At 56.3% G+C, this 14,499-nt stretch overlaps 1 protein-coding gene across 18 annotated transcripts in view; it reads left to right on the top strand.

Annotated features, from left to right (window-relative positions):
* The window catches only part of PLEKHA6 (pleckstrin homology domain containing A6), a 140,752-nt gene that overhangs the window by 110,248 nt on the left and 16,005 nt on the right, over positions 1 to 14,499 (top strand). For 11 of the 18 annotated variants that reach the window (XM_047704464.1, XM_047704468.1, XM_047704462.1 and 8 more), the window contains 10 exons: positions 989 to 1,471; positions 2,713 to 3,235; positions 3,726 to 3,812; positions 4,913 to 4,966; positions 9,033 to 9,113; positions 10,006 to 10,074; positions 11,326 to 11,406; positions 11,659 to 11,808; positions 12,631 to 12,726; positions 14,124 to 14,235. In XM_047704464.1, the coding sequence (XP_047560420.1) occupies positions 989 to 1,471; positions 2,713 to 3,235; positions 3,726 to 3,812; positions 4,913 to 4,966; positions 9,033 to 9,113; positions 10,006 to 10,074; positions 11,326 to 11,406; positions 11,659 to 11,808; positions 12,631 to 12,726; positions 14,124 to 14,235 (1,736 nt within the window). The remainder of the gene's footprint in view (positions 1 to 988; positions 1,472 to 2,712; positions 3,236 to 3,725; positions 3,813 to 4,912; positions 4,967 to 9,032; positions 9,114 to 10,005; positions 10,075 to 11,325; positions 11,407 to 11,658; positions 11,809 to 12,630; positions 12,727 to 14,123; positions 14,236 to 14,499) is intronic. The other 7 variants (XM_047704479.1, XM_047704478.1, XM_047704472.1 and 4 more) reach the window with 5 other exon arrangements.

Here is a 14,499-nt window from a genome sequence, read left to right as displayed (position 1 = left end):
AGAAGTTTGCTCCTTCGGTCCATAAATATTTACTGTAAGTAGGTATGTGTCAGGCACCGAATCGGGTGCTAGGAAAACAAGGGAAGACGAGTCTACACGCTCCTGCCTCGTGGAGCTCACGTTCTGACAGAGTCAGTCCTGGAGGAAGCTTGTTCTGGAGCTGGGAGCCAGCGTGCTTCTGTACCGAGGATGTTTGAGGCGACAGCTTTGGCGCCTAGCATGTTTTTTTTTTTAAAGATTTTATTTATTTATTCAACAGACAGAGATCACAAGTAGGCAGAGAGGCAGGCAGAGAGAGGGAGAAGCAGGCTCCCCGCTGAGCAGAGAGCCCAATGCGGGACTCGATCCCAGGACCCTGAGATCATGACCTGAGCTGAAGGCAGAGGCTTAACCCACTGAGCCACCCAGGCGCCCGGCGCCTGGCACGTTTGATCTCACAGTCCTGCGGGGGGAGGGACTGGTCCACTCCTTCTGCCAGCAAGGAACCCGAGGCTCGCCGAAGTTAAGGAACTTGTGTAGGACACAGGGCTGACCGGTAACAAGCTCCGTAACAAGCCAGCGTCAAGGACAGTCACCGTGACGAAGCTTTGGTAGGGTGTGTATGGAGCTTGGGGGCCGGTGCCGAGACAGATAGCCGAGGAGACCACGTCTGGAGGAGGTCAGGGTTGGCCGCAGCTTCCGAAGGCTGGATTCAGTGCAGGTCAGCGGGAGGGAGCAGAGAGTGACCCGTGGAGGTGATCTGGAGAGTAAAACAAGCAAACCGTGCACAGGCAAGCTTGGACTATGTTTTATAGTGATTGCCCAGGCTGGAGGGGGGCGGCCAACTGGGGGGCATTTAGGAAACAAAATGGTCAATCTCTGAATCCCTCTTCCATCGCTACCTTCCTGCCCTCCCTTCTCCATCCTTTTTCCTTCCCGGTCGACCACCCCTTGCCCAGCTCCGCACTGGCCTGGGGTCATTTACAACATCTCCCTTGGTGTCCTGCAGCCACGAGAAGCCAGACTCCGAGAACATCCCACCTAGCAAACACCACCAGCAGCCATCCCACAACAGCCTCCCCAAGCCGGAGCCCGAGGCCAAGACTCGAGGGGAGGGTGATGGCCGGGGCTGTGAGAAGGCCGAGAGGAAGCCTGAGAGGCCCGAAGTCAAGAGCGAGCCTCTGGTGAAAGCCAATGGCATCCAAGCCAGACCAGAAGCAGCCTCGGAGCCTGGCAGCCCTTACCCCGAGGGCCCGAGGGTCCCAGGGGGAGGAGACCGGCCTGCCCAGCCCAACGGCTGGCAGTATAGCTCCCCGAGCCGGCCCGGGAGCACAGCTTTCCCGCCGCAGGACTCAGAGAGTGGGGGACAGCAGCGGAGCTTCCCCCCACGGACCGACCCCGACAAAATCGCCCAGCGCAAGAGCTCCATGAACCAGCTTCAGCAGTGGGTGAACCTACGCCGAGGGGTGCCCCCGCCTGACGACCTTCGGAGGTGAGTCCCGGTGGGGTGCTGGCGGAACCGGGGTGATGTTAGGGATTGGGGCTGGGGGGGAGCTGGGGAGGGGTGACATGCACAGCATTCCCTGCCAGAAATCTTTTGGAAGCCAGGCTGAGTTGGGACATCAAGTAGACCCTCCTGCCCAGGATTCCTAGCGCATCCAAATCCTCTATGGCCCCAAGGCTCTAGGGGTGGACTGGGACCCCCGCCCATCTCCCGCCCTGTCTGTTTTCTCCAGATACAGGGCCAGAGCACCCGGGGCCTCTCTGCGAGGAGGCAGGGTGCCCAGAGGGTGGGCAGGCACCTGGAGGGAGGGGACATCAAGCTGTGCAATCTGAGAGCCATCCGTGCATCCTGCCCTCTTATGACACCCTTGGTGCCACCGAGTATCTCTGCCACCATGAGCCTCAGTGGCTGTCAAGCCAACTCAGCCCCGTTTTGAACAGTTCTAATTATTTGAAAGTCTTTATATGTGTTGCCCCTCGCCGATCCTAGTTCTGCCCTCTGGACCAATTTGCTCCTTTGTCCGGTGATTGGCTTTCAAATATTGGAAGACATTTTCGGGCCGAGTAGCATACGTCTGGGCAAGCGGGGCTGCCGCTCCTTCCCCGCGGGGGTGGGCATCTCCCCGCATGCAGGTGACAGCCGGCCACAGGAAGGCTGCTCCCCGCTGCTGCTCCGCTGCCTGGGATACCTGGCCGGCCCCAGGGAGAGCACCTCATTTGGGATGAGCCTCAGGAACCTACTGGTCCCTTCCTTAATGAGAACATCAAACCGGAAAGCTGCCCTTTTGTCCCTACTCTGTCGCCCTCCCCAGCGCCCAGTACACTCACCTTCTTTCTGCTCTTTCTGCTGTTTACGGCTCTGGAAAAGATCTGATACATGGTTCATGCTGGGAGAGAGACAGCTAATAAGGCTTAAAGTTTCTCCCCAGGGCTATTTCGTTTTAAAAAGACAAAGATGGAAACTCTGAATGTGAAATTCCCAGCCTCGGGTAGCTGGTTGAGGGAGGAAGGTTTGAGGGAGCTTTCCCTGCACCCCCGGAAGCCAGGCTCAGCGCCCAGGGAGTGGCTGCCTCTGTGGCTCCCAGGGTCAGGCGTGGGGGTGGGCACCATTCACCTGCTCACACCCTGCTCTGGGCGGGAGGACCTAGAGGTGGGCCTGGGGCACAGCAGGGTGGGTGGGGTTGCATTCATTCTGTCTGGCTTCCTCACAATGTCCTCTCTCTCTCCCAGTCCCTCTAGGTTCTACCCCGTGTCCCGCAGGGTCCCTGAGTATTACAGCCCCTACTCCACCCAGTACCCCGACGATTACCAGTACTACCCACCAGGGGTGCGGCCGGACAGCATCTGTTCCATGCCGGCCTATGATCGGATCAGCCCACCCTGGGCTCTGGAGGACAAGCGCCACTCCTTCCGCAACGGAGGTGGCCCTGCCTTCCAGCTGCGGGAGTGGAAGGAGCCCCCGGGCTACGGGCGGCAGGATGGCACCGTCTGGCTCCCCGGCCCCTCCCCCTCCCGGCAGCCCATCTATTACGACGAGCTGGACGCCGCCTCCAGCTCCCTGCGCCGCCTGTCCTTACAGCCCCGCTCCCACTCTGTGCCCCGCTCGCCCAGCCAGGGCTCCTACAGCCGTGCCCGCATTTACTCCCCCGTCCGCTCACCCAGTGCCCGCTTTGACCGCCTGCCACCTCGCAGCGAGGACATCTATGCCGACCCTGCTGCCTACGTGATGAGGCGATCCATCAGCTCGCCCAAGGTGAGCCAGCAGCCCGCCCTCCCTTCCTCATCCCCTCAGATCCCCCAGAAGCCTCCTACTGTCTGCAGAGGAGAGGCGGAGGTGTAGGGCATCTGGGACTCGGGGTCACTGTGTCCCATGGGGACACACACCGTTGACAGCCACGATGATGCCCAGGGGAGCCACTGGCCCTGCAGGTCTGTCCATGGGAGAGCTGCTTCGGGGGATTCGCTTTGACCCCCTGAGTAGGAGCATTGCTGTTGGTGTCCGGCCACAGGTCACTCCTGGAACCCTGATGCTGTGTTAGAGGGCAGACAGGGTTCTGTCTTTGCAAATCTCAAGGACCAGACAGGTCAACGCAAGGATGTTGCAGTGGATAAATGCTGTCCATTTTAATTTGGCATCTGCTCTGGGACAGGATACAAACATCCTTGACCTTGAACTTCAGTTGTTGGGCAAGTCTGTGTCCCAGCCAGACCCCCTCACCTCTCCAATTCCCTTTCTCTTCCAGTATGATTACCTGGGAGACAGGCGGCCAGTCCCTGCAGGACTGTTCCCCTACAACTACCCACCATCCCCCACGGTCCACGATAAGATGGTACGTCCTCTCCTCCCGTCCACTCCCCGCAGAACCTCTCCTCCCAGGGTGGGGCCAAACTGGGACAGCCACAGGGATCCTCTGTGCCTGGTGCCTGGCCCTCCTGGTTTCTAGCAGCCTCTGGATAGCTCTTCCCTCCCAGCCACGACTCTGGCCCCAATCCAGAGTTTGAGGCCAAGTTACCCCATCTCTGGGACACTAGGTAGAGGAGCAGGGACAGGATCTGGAGGCATGTGATGTCCTGGTCCTCTCAACCCTGCAACAGCCTCCTGCCCAGCACGTGGAGGGGCCTGGCCGGGGGGGCTTGGGTTATGGCCTAGGAAGAAAAGTCAGACCTGAGTGTCCAATAACAGGCATTTTCTCTAAGTCTGCCCTTGCCTGGAGTGCTACTTATGGGGAAAAAGACAAGTGGTGGGATTAAGGAAGAAAAAATTTTCCATATTATGTCTTTTCCTCCTTTTTTCCTTGCTTTCTACTTGTCTTTCCCGGGAATTTGTTCTCCAGAGAGTTTTTCTGACTCCCTCTGGAGAGCTGGATACAGACGCCGCACCTGGGATGTGGGGTACAGTAGGGGGGCACTGGAACCAACAGGCTGAGTCCTTGTCCCCAAAGGCCTGTTGCTACCGCCTATCCCTGCAGAGCCCTGGAAGGCCATGGTGGAGGAGCCCCTGCAGGCATGGACAGTGCCCCTCCGTTCCTTCCCCTTGATCCTTCTCTGCCCAAACTCTAGCCCTGACACACAGCTCAGTACCCATCTAGAGACAATGGATTCTTCTGGAAAACTCAGGAGCTGCTAGGGAGGGCTGACTAGATTAGATGGTTTCGGTGGTGCTGCCCTCTCCCACGGGAGGGCCAGGTGGACCAGGAGCCCGCAGCTGGGGCCCCAGGGAGTCCCTCCTCTAGCTGGGCATCCAGTAGACAACTTGGTGCCTGCCCCAGCCTCGTCCCTTCCCTTCCCCAGAACTCCTCAAGGGCAGACAGAGGCCTCTCTTTGACCTTGCCCCCCAGCTAACTCTTAACTGCTTTGCTTCCTCTTTATTGTTTTCTGTTGTCTTGTTCCTGTTTGTTTGTGTTGCTGTTGGGCCTCGGGCTCCGGGTAGGATGAACTTTTAGACCTTCAGTTGCAAAGAAACCTAGAGTATTTGGATCAGCAGGTAGGCAGAGCTGGTGCCCCCTCACCATTCCCCTGCCCTCCTGTCTGTCTCCCTGCTCCCCCCCACCTCCTCCTAGTCCATCCATTTGACAACCTTTGTTGGCAACACCAGGAGACAACAAAGTGGCTTATATTTTGGTTTTGCACCTTCACACCCCTTCTCCTCAAAGCCCTTTAGGGCCGCTGAGAGTTTCCTGGGGAAAGGAGAGTAAGACATGACCGCATGAATAATTAATGCCACCTCCTATTTGTTCAGTCCAGATGGAACTGGCAGGGGTAGGGGTGAGGTTGCGGGGAGGCGGGAATTTGCATTTCTGCTGGCAAGAGTGGCGGAGATGGGGGTGGGGTGGGGGAGGTGAGCAGCCAGGCTCGGCCTAAAATGCAAGGGGTTCCGGTCCCCCTGAATCTGGGAAATTATCCATCCTAGTTCACAGGTTGTTGTTAAACTCCACAGTTTATAACCGGAGAACTACAGACTTACCCTAGGATGGTTTTTTAAATTCATATTAGCCCGTACATTTGTTAGCTCCTCTGCCAAGTTCTTTTGCATACGAGGCTTGCGTTCTCCTGGAGAATTCTGCGTGGTAGACAGAGGGAATGTAGGCAACCTCGTCTCATCTGGAAGGGTCTGCGAGTGTTCCCATAGATGGGAGTGATTGGCGGCGGAGACCCCGCTCCAGGCTCTAACCGTTGGCTGCCTTGCCTTTGGAGGCTGAGGGGCTCTGACGCTCCCTGCGTTGAGACATGCTGGGGGATCAGGATGCTGGGCATTGCTACAAATCACCGGGGACCTGGGCATCCCCAGCGTGGCCGGGTGGAAGCGGCTGGAGGTGGTAAAAATGACAGTAGAGTTGTGGCCATAGTAGTAGCCGTTACCATCACTGGGTGCTTTCTCTGCGCCCCATGCTGTTCTGGGTTCCTTAGCCACCCTGAAGTACTTAATCTGTATAACAACACTGCAAGGTGGGTACTGTTGTTATCCCCCTTCTAGAACCAGTAACACGAAAGAAACAGAGAGGTTAAGTAACATGACAAGGACACACAGCTAGTGAATGGCAGAGCTTGGAATGTGACTCTGAGCTTCTGATCCAGTTTATAGCTGAGGGGATGTCTGATATATGAAGGATGGTTTTATGCTCTTAAAGTTGCAGAAGGAACCTTAAACTTGAAATCAGAGGCTATTGGTGTAACCGTTCATGGTTCTAGACACAAGTCATATGCCACATAACCTGTCATCTCACAGGCCTCTGTGCCTTGGTGGGATCACCCTCGGACCTTGCATTCTGGTTCCAGAAGCAGCAGGTGGTGTCCACAGCATGAGTATTCCAGTCCTCGTGAGGATGAGTCTCAGGCTGTGAACTCAGACTGGCAGTGGGCCGTGTGGGCTGGCCCCAGCAGGAAGCAGGCGCTACAGTGCCCAGAGGAGGGAGGAGCAGGGCTGAGGGGCCTCGGGGCTCCTGGGCGGGCTGTCCTGTCTGTGGCCCACCTACAGTGCCTGGCTGTGCCAGCATTCAGTGCCACAGCTGGGTCCTCCAGGGACTTCTGCCCTCATGGACAGCCTGGGCCCTTAGGCTGGGACCTTCAGAAATAACCTTTCAGGGGCGCCTGGGTGGCTCAGTGGGTTAAGCCGCTGCCTTCGGCTCAGGTCATGATCCCAGGGTCCTGGGATCGAGCCCCGCATCGGGCTCTCTGCTCAGCAGGGAGCCTGCTTCCTCCTCTCTCTCTGCCTGCCTCTCTGCCTGCTTGTGATCTCTCTGTCAAATAAATAAATAAAATCTTTAAAAAAAAAAAAAAAGAAATAACCTTTCAAAGGACCTCCTCTAGATAAAGGATAATAATCTTAAAAGGGAGTTTTATCTGATAACAGTCCAGGGGCACCTGGTTGGCTTAGTCCGTTAAGCCTCCGACTCTTGATTTCAGCTCAGGTCTTGATCTCGGGGTCATGAGTTCAAGTCCCGTGTTGGGCTCCATGCTGGGTCTGGAGCCTACTTACAAAACAAAAACAAACAAACAAAAATAAGTCCAGATCGTGGAGTCAGACCTTCTAGTCCCAGCTTTGCCATTTACAGTAGTTTTTATTATGCCTTTTTTTTTTTTTTTTTTTTTAACTTCAAAATGTCGCTTCATCTCTCTGGGCCTTTGTTTTCTCACTCATGAACTGGACATCGTAGAACCTGCCTTTCCCGCCTCCCAGAGCTGCTGGAGGATCACATAAGAGCGTATGTGCTCTGTCAGGGGACAGCAATTTTATTCTTTTCCTTCTGATACTCAATTTAAAATATTACTTGAGCACCTTTATGATGTAGGAGGCCCTGCGCTGGGTGGTTTCTCACAAAATTTGACATTTTGGATAGACAGAAGGCGGCACAGAGGAATCCTAGAGACAAAGCCTTTGTGGGCCGAGAGATCCCCAAAGCCCCAGTGTGAATGGTAGCAGGCCAGGGTGAGAACATTCTTGCTTCCCTCCTTTAGTGCTTGAGATCCAATGGTTGGGTGAGCCATGAGGTCTGTGGGTGTCCAGGCAAAGCCTGGGCCTCCTTTGCCCTCTCGAAGCCTGGTGTGTTAGCAGGTCCTACACAGACACCACACACACACACACATATACACACACCATATACAATCCCATACACACTGCACGTGCATGTCCCGTGCACAATAAACCTGGCCTCAAACACACATGACTCCAAGAAAACAGACTGACTTGAGTTCAGATCCTTCCAGAAAATGGGGCTGATGTCCTGTTGACTGTGAACTATTTTACGAAGGCTCAACCTCCTATTACAACTGCTCTTTGGAAATCCTTTTAAATGACACTTGATGTCACTGAAAAAAACTCCCAAGTAGGCTAAAAAGGTAGAGAGATCAGATCCTAGGAAAGCGTTTCCCAATGGGGGTGGCTGGGTGCCCCTCGCCCTGTCCCCAGCGCACAGAAGCAAGGCCGCCTTTGGGTTGCTGCCTAAACCGATAAGAGTAAAAATATATGTGGGGCCAACGAAGGTGGGGGAGGTAAGAGCCATAAACGTGAGGGCCTCCCAAACTCTGACCCCAGAAACTCTGCCCTAACGTGCCTGCATCCCTTCCCTCACTCACTTCCTCTACCCCAAAGCTTTTCCCACACAACTTCCCTCTGTCTTCTGCTACCTTGTTCTGTAGGTCAGTTGAGTTAAAGGGACATAGCCAAGAACAGTCCCTAATGTTTTCAATTTTTGATGCTGTTGCACTGGAACCAGGGGGGGAAATGATGGCATCTCTAGCTGATTTGTTTGGCTTGTCTTCCCTCTCTCCCTCCACCCCCCTGCCTCCCTCTCCCCTGCCCTTCTTCATTTTTTTCTTTTTCATTTGCCAAGTAGTCTTTCCCCCTCCATGTTCCTAATGACTTTTGAAACACAAAGATAACGTATCAGAGAACAGTGTTCGAGTATCTGGTGTCCCTTTAACACGGCTTGCTTGTTTTGGCCTTCTTATTTGCTCCCTAGCACCATCCAAGATCAGCATGGATGCTACCAGCCCAGCTCTGGAAACCGTGTTTAGCAATCCTTTCTACTCTAGAGCCAAGAAGTGGGCAGGGGTCGGGGGGAGAGAGCTGTGCCTGCCTCTCTGTGAGGGCCCATCCGAAGAGCAGCCCCAGGTTTTCTCTCTCAGCTGTTTGACTTAGTTCGAATGCGGGGAGATGGGTTTTCCCATCTGCCTGTGTAGTCTTTGACCGAAATGGCATGAGGAAAGAGAGCCGGGGCAGGGAGTTGACCTTGGCCGGTATGAATGAGACCCGCACCTCTCAGGCACCCCAGGGGAAGTGTCACTGGGCAAGGGGGTCTCTTTGGGGCCAGCGAGCAAGGGCACAGCAGTCCCCAGCCCCCCTTCTGTGGCCTCACCTCGGGGCACCTTCAGTGCTGGTCCTGGGACAGAGCTCACAAGGGGTGAGCGACGGGTAAGGTCCTGCAGAGGGAGCCGGAGACCCCAGGACGAGCTGCCCTTTCCTGTTCCGGGGAAGTGAGCCCAGGCAGGAGATGGGGCGAGAGCTCCGCGGGGGTGCGAGTTTGAATCGTCCATTCCTTCCTCCGCTGCAGATGAGTGAGAGCGAGACTCTCATCAGTATGGTGAACCGCATGGTGGAGAACTCCTCCCCCAGGGCCCAGATCTTCATGCAAGTAAGACCTCTGCCTGGCAGCATGGCCCCCGCCAGCCTCCATCTCAGCTGCTCGTGCATGGTCTAGTCCAGCCATTGGGCTGGGTGTGCTCTGCCCCACCCGCCCATCTGCCGGGCCTCATCTCCCAGGCTCCTGTGTCCCCCTCCCCTAATTCCACTGTGTCTCCTCCATTCTTCATGTTCATGGGTGAACCCAAGGCCCATTGCTCAGACCATCAAGATAGCCGGCCCCGCCATCCCATTTCATGCCAGCGACCGCAAATCTGCTCTTTAATGTCCAGGACTTCTGTTTCATGTCGGGTAGCTTCTCCGCAGACGTCTTTGGGGTTCAGGGCACGAGGGTGTGACATGGACCCATCCGATGCCCCACTTGTATAGAATGTGCTGTGGTCTCGGGGTGCCTCACCAAGGCTGGGCAGCATTTGCTGGTGTAAGCACAAGCCCCCCAGGACTGCTGCGCAATCTACCAAGATACTTTCTCCAATGTTTCTGGTGCTTGTTCCATTTCCCCATGTCTCATCCCCCAAAACAGCCAACTGTTAACTGCTGTTCTCAGGCTTGTTTCCCATAAGCCATCGGGGATGTCTACACCCCTGGAGTCCCTCTCAACAGTAGATCTAGAATTTGGGGGTGGGGAGAGAGGAGATCCTGAGTCGGAGCTGAGCAGCATCGCTATCTCCAGAAATCAGCCTAAACAATGGGGAGGAACCTAGACGGGGCCATGCCAGGCTTCCCAGCCAGGGACAAAGAATTAGCTCGGGGTCCCGGAGTGGAAGCTACCAGAGCTGACGGACCATGATCTCCAACAAGAATGGAGCGAGGGCTGTCCGCTTTTCCGTCCCCACACGCCCTACCCGTCCCCTGCTGCTGTAACCAGCCTCGTGTTCCTGCAGGTCCCTCCATACCCAGAAGTGTTCCGGGACGGTCTCCACACCTACAAGTTAAACGAGCAAGACACAGATGTAAGAGCAGCTCTCCTGCTCCTCTGTCCTCTCCAGTCCCTCCCGCTCTCGTCCTCATCTTTGCTCTCCTCCGCTGGCGCTTTTCCTCTGTTCATCTCTGTCCTTCTGGTGGCTCTTCATGCCTTTGACTCATGCCCTCTCTCAGCACAAAGACAACTTTCTGCCTGCCCCTTCCTCATACCCCTTCTTTTCTCGTTCCTCCCCCCTCCCCCCTTCCCGTGCTGGCTGTGTGTGTTTCCCCACGGAGCCCTAGACCCTCTTGTCTCCAGCAGTGGGATCTGCTTATTCCAGGAACACAGACTTCATTACGAGGGGCAGAGGCCAGGCTGTGTTGTGTCCAGCATGGCAGTCACCCCTGGACCACAAGAGGGAAGCACACGGCCCTGCCCTGGGTAGTGGGAGATGCCAGGTAGCAGCAGGTGGCCCCTCACGGCTCATGGCCAACGGGCACGGACAGTGGGTTCTGCAGGAGGGCAGGGCAGTGAGACCATGTGGACTGGTGGGTCAGGGACAAAGCAGGTAACAGGTGAGCTGGGCCTGGGAGTGAAAAGGCCCAGAAGACAAGATGTGACCATTAGAAATGAGTCATGGGGGTATTTGAGGAATGGCATGAATAAAGGTGTGGATATTAGAAAGCCTAAGTCTTTCTAGAACTTCCTCCCCATCACCCCTGGTTTTGCCTGTATAAAGGATCTACCGAGGAGGCCTGGGAGACTTTCCGTCCAGGCAAGGGCCAGACCTCAGGAGGATCCCAGTGTCAGCCATTCTGAGACCCCAGAAGCAGGGGAGAAAAGAATCCTCTGAGCCTGTGGAACCATTTACATGGGTCACTGGTTTTCCTAACACTGCTCGTTCAGACACCCCGTGTACTCCTCCCACCTGTGCCCCTCTGGGAGGCCCCGGAGGCCAGCCACATTATCTCCTCAGCCCTTCGGGAACAGGAACCCCTAGGAGAAGGGGGATACAGGAGCTTAACATTGAACTCCCCTCTCCACTGACTGACTTCCTCAGAGAATAAGCACATCCCCCCTCTCAGTAGGTCCTTGGGAAGTCTCCCGAGGTGAAGACCATCTTCCCGTTCCCAGGAGCCTCCAAGGTCAAAGTGAAGAGGGCCTAGGGTTCCTCAGCAGGGGAAAGGAGGCGGTATCCAGAGGCCAGGCCCTGCTGACCCATTTCCCAGGTCCCTGTCAAAACCATGTCCTTCACCCCTTTCTCCCTCCCTCCCTTCCCCCCACCTCCTTGGGCCCCCAGAAGCTGCTGGGCAAATTGTGTGAGCAGAACAAGGTGGTGAGGGAGCAGGACCGACTGGTGCAGCAGCTCCGAGCTGAGAAGGTGAGAGCCGGGGGCTCCCTGGAGTTGGGGGTGTGTGGGGAGCCCGGCACAGACAGGTGTGGGGTGCCGTCTCCACTCAGAGCTGACAGAGCCCTGTCTTAAACTTCTGTCCTTTCCCTAACTGGGACTGCGGAAGCTCTTCTGTGGGCCTGGCCAGTGGGGACAACCTCCACGAAGGTGCTGGGTTGAACTGCTGGGGCTCGGAGAGGAATCATCAGAGCCGCTGATGGCCATTCCCCTGCCTTTCTTCAGGAGAGCCTGGAAAGTGCCTTGATGGGGACCCACCAGGAGCTGGAGATGTTTGGGAACCAGCCTGCCTACCCCGAGAAGCTGCTGCACAAGAAAGAGTCCCTACAGAACCAGCTCATCAACATCCGGGTGGAGCTGTCCCAGGCCACCACGGTAATGCCACTCCCCCGGCCTCCCATCCCCTGGTCTGGCCGTCTGCACTGGGACAGGAGGGCCACCCCTCCCAGGCTGTGCTGTCTCGTTTCCCACTCAACTCGGTGGCCAGGAGCACCTGAAGGGGCAGAAACAAAAGACCTTAATTTTAATAGTGCCCTGCCGATAGGCAGCGAGCGTGCCGGCCAGCTCACTCCGTAGTCTTCGGCAAGGAAACAGGCTCCTTTTCCCCAAACCACTCCTGCTCTGCTGTTGTTCAGGACAGGGCAAGGTCCAGGGCTCCTTATCTCATGGGCTGCTTTCACAGCTTTGCTGCCTCCTCTGTCTTCTCCCCTGGAGAACCGGGACACTGGTGCCAGGCTGCTGGCCCGGTCATTTGCCGTGGGCTCAGGGCAGACCCTGCAGGACCGACTGCCCGGAGAGTTCTGGGGTGCTGCGGCCAAAGACCCAGCAAAACATGGCCCAGAAAGGCGGAAGGTCTCTAACCCCAAGGGAGCAAACACCTTTGGGTTTCCTCTCTTCTTGCCCTCCGCTTGGGGTCACACAGTCTGGGGACACCAGGAGGGGGTGGGCATGGTATGATCCCATCCCCCACATCTGGAGAGGATTCTTGTTTCTGTGTTTTAGCCTACAGTTGGGTGGGCCACTGTTATGCTGTCATCAGAATGTCTCAGCCCTGGGCCCTGTCCTCCTGTCCCTCTGTGCTCTCCTCTAAGCCCTGCGAGACCCCAGGTGCCCTGACCCTGGGCCCTGTGTAGGGATGGGTGGGGAGGAAGACTTAGGCAATGGCCGCTGTCTCAGTAAAGCCGCCCCCCGTTGCAGGCCCTGACGAACAGCACCGTAGAGTATGAGAGCCTTGAGTCAGAGGTGTCCGCCCTGCACGATGACCTCTGGGAACAGCTCAATTTGGACGTCCAGGTGAAGAGGGCCCCTGGGCAGGAGGGGGTCAGTGTGCCTTCCCTTCTCCTTTGGGCCAAAGGGGCTTCCTTTCTTGCTTCCGAGATCTCAGAGACTTGAGACAGGGCATCTGTCCTGAGACAGAAGACAAGGTTCACATCCACATAAAATAGACACTCTCAGGAGGAAGACCGTGTGAAATCTTCTTTAGTTCCATCAGATCATGAAAAAGGAGTAAAGCAGAAAATGAGAGCGCTGTGTTAGACGAAGATACTTTATGACTGGAAGGACTGAACCCATCGAGATAGATATGGATGTAGGTCTGGGTAAGGGTTTCAGTCCACATGCGGGTAGAGCCGTGGTCCTATGTGCAGCTGTCTCTCACGACCTCAGAAGGAGAAGTTGGTGCGGGAGCCAGCCACTCGGGACCTTTGAGATAGGAAGGAGTGTTCCCTTCCCAGGATGGGTTAGAAACTCTGCTTGGAGGCGGGAAGCCGCACACATTGACCTTGAGGAGTTCCTGTTCTTTTCCTCCCTTGATCTTCTCTACACTGGCTCTGCATCTGCTCTCGCTAGCTTTGCAAGCCCTGTCTCTCCAATGCAGGTCATGCCCCCCACTCCCCCTAGTTTCCTCTGGGGGATGAAGCTCACCACCCCCCTTGCAGCTGGTTAGGGAGGGGGAGGTGAAGGCCCTCCGGATCCAGAGCAGCTGAATGCCTCCGTGTCTTGCGGGCGAGCCTGACTTGCAATATGAACATTTTAGGGGGTCAGGGAGCATCCTGGTCGAGGGCACGAGCTCTCGAGACAGACCCAGACTCAGAAGGCAGTCACACTGCTTACTAACAGGGTCATGGGCACGAGACGAGTCTCTCCATCTCCAAAGTCGGGACACCTGAGGCCTGTGCCGCACAGAGTTCTTGTGCAGCCGGAAGGAGTTAGTGTGCCCAAGGCCCCGTGCCACGCCTGGCACATGGGGTGGAGGACCGCGGGGAGGCTAAGTAGGCGGTAGCTGGATTTTTCCGAGGGCAAACTCTAACCGAACATAATTCGTGACTACTTCGCCAGACATTAGGTGTCGGTATTACAAAAGGGCCGTTTGGCTAGAAAGAACGTTAGTCAATTGTATACCCTTGCCCTTGACAACGCGCTACCCTCAAGTGTCCACCTAGAGGGGCATTTGCTCCAAGACCACCCTGATCTCCCCAGGGAAGCTGAGGCAGCAGGTTTACCTAAAGGGGCTCTGGGCTGTGATGACTGGTCCCTCTCCTCTGGGGCTTTCCCACAGGAAAGATGAACGTGCCAAAGGGACGTGGGAGCATGTGCATGCGCAGGGCTCCTGCCGGCCCAGAGGGATGCGGGGAGAAGGCTGGTGCCCTCCTCGTGGCCACCTCCCTTGACGCACTCTCATGTGGTTCCAGAATGAGGTGGTCAACCGGCAAATCCAGAAAGAGATCTGGAGGATCCAGGACGTGATGGAGGGGCTGAGGAAGAATAACCCCTCCCGAGGCACCGACACAGCCAAGCACCCAGGTGGGAGCCTTCTCCGCCGGCCTCCTGACGGCTCAGCAGAAATGCTCTGGTCCATCCCACATCTCTCATACTCCCCCTCTCCAGGCCCTCACTCTGGGCTCGGAGCTAGTCAGGGCCTTCTCAGGCTTCCGGGATCTGCCCCGGAGATGGTAGGTAGGGGTCCCTTATTCCTTCCTCTCCACCCAGCACAGGCCAGGCATGCCACTTAGGGACCTCGTGGACCCTGATAGTCTAGATTTGCCCCCAGAAAAGGTCGAAGAGCAT

Source organism: Lutra lutra, chromosome 15 (genome assembly GCF_902655055.1).
Source record: "Lutra lutra chromosome 15, mLutLut1.2, whole genome shotgun sequence".
NCBI lineage: Eukaryota > Metazoa > Chordata > Mammalia > Carnivora > Mustelidae > Lutra > Lutra lutra.
Note: the sequence above shows the minus strand (reverse complement) of the source record. Positions and strands in the feature narration are given on the sequence as shown.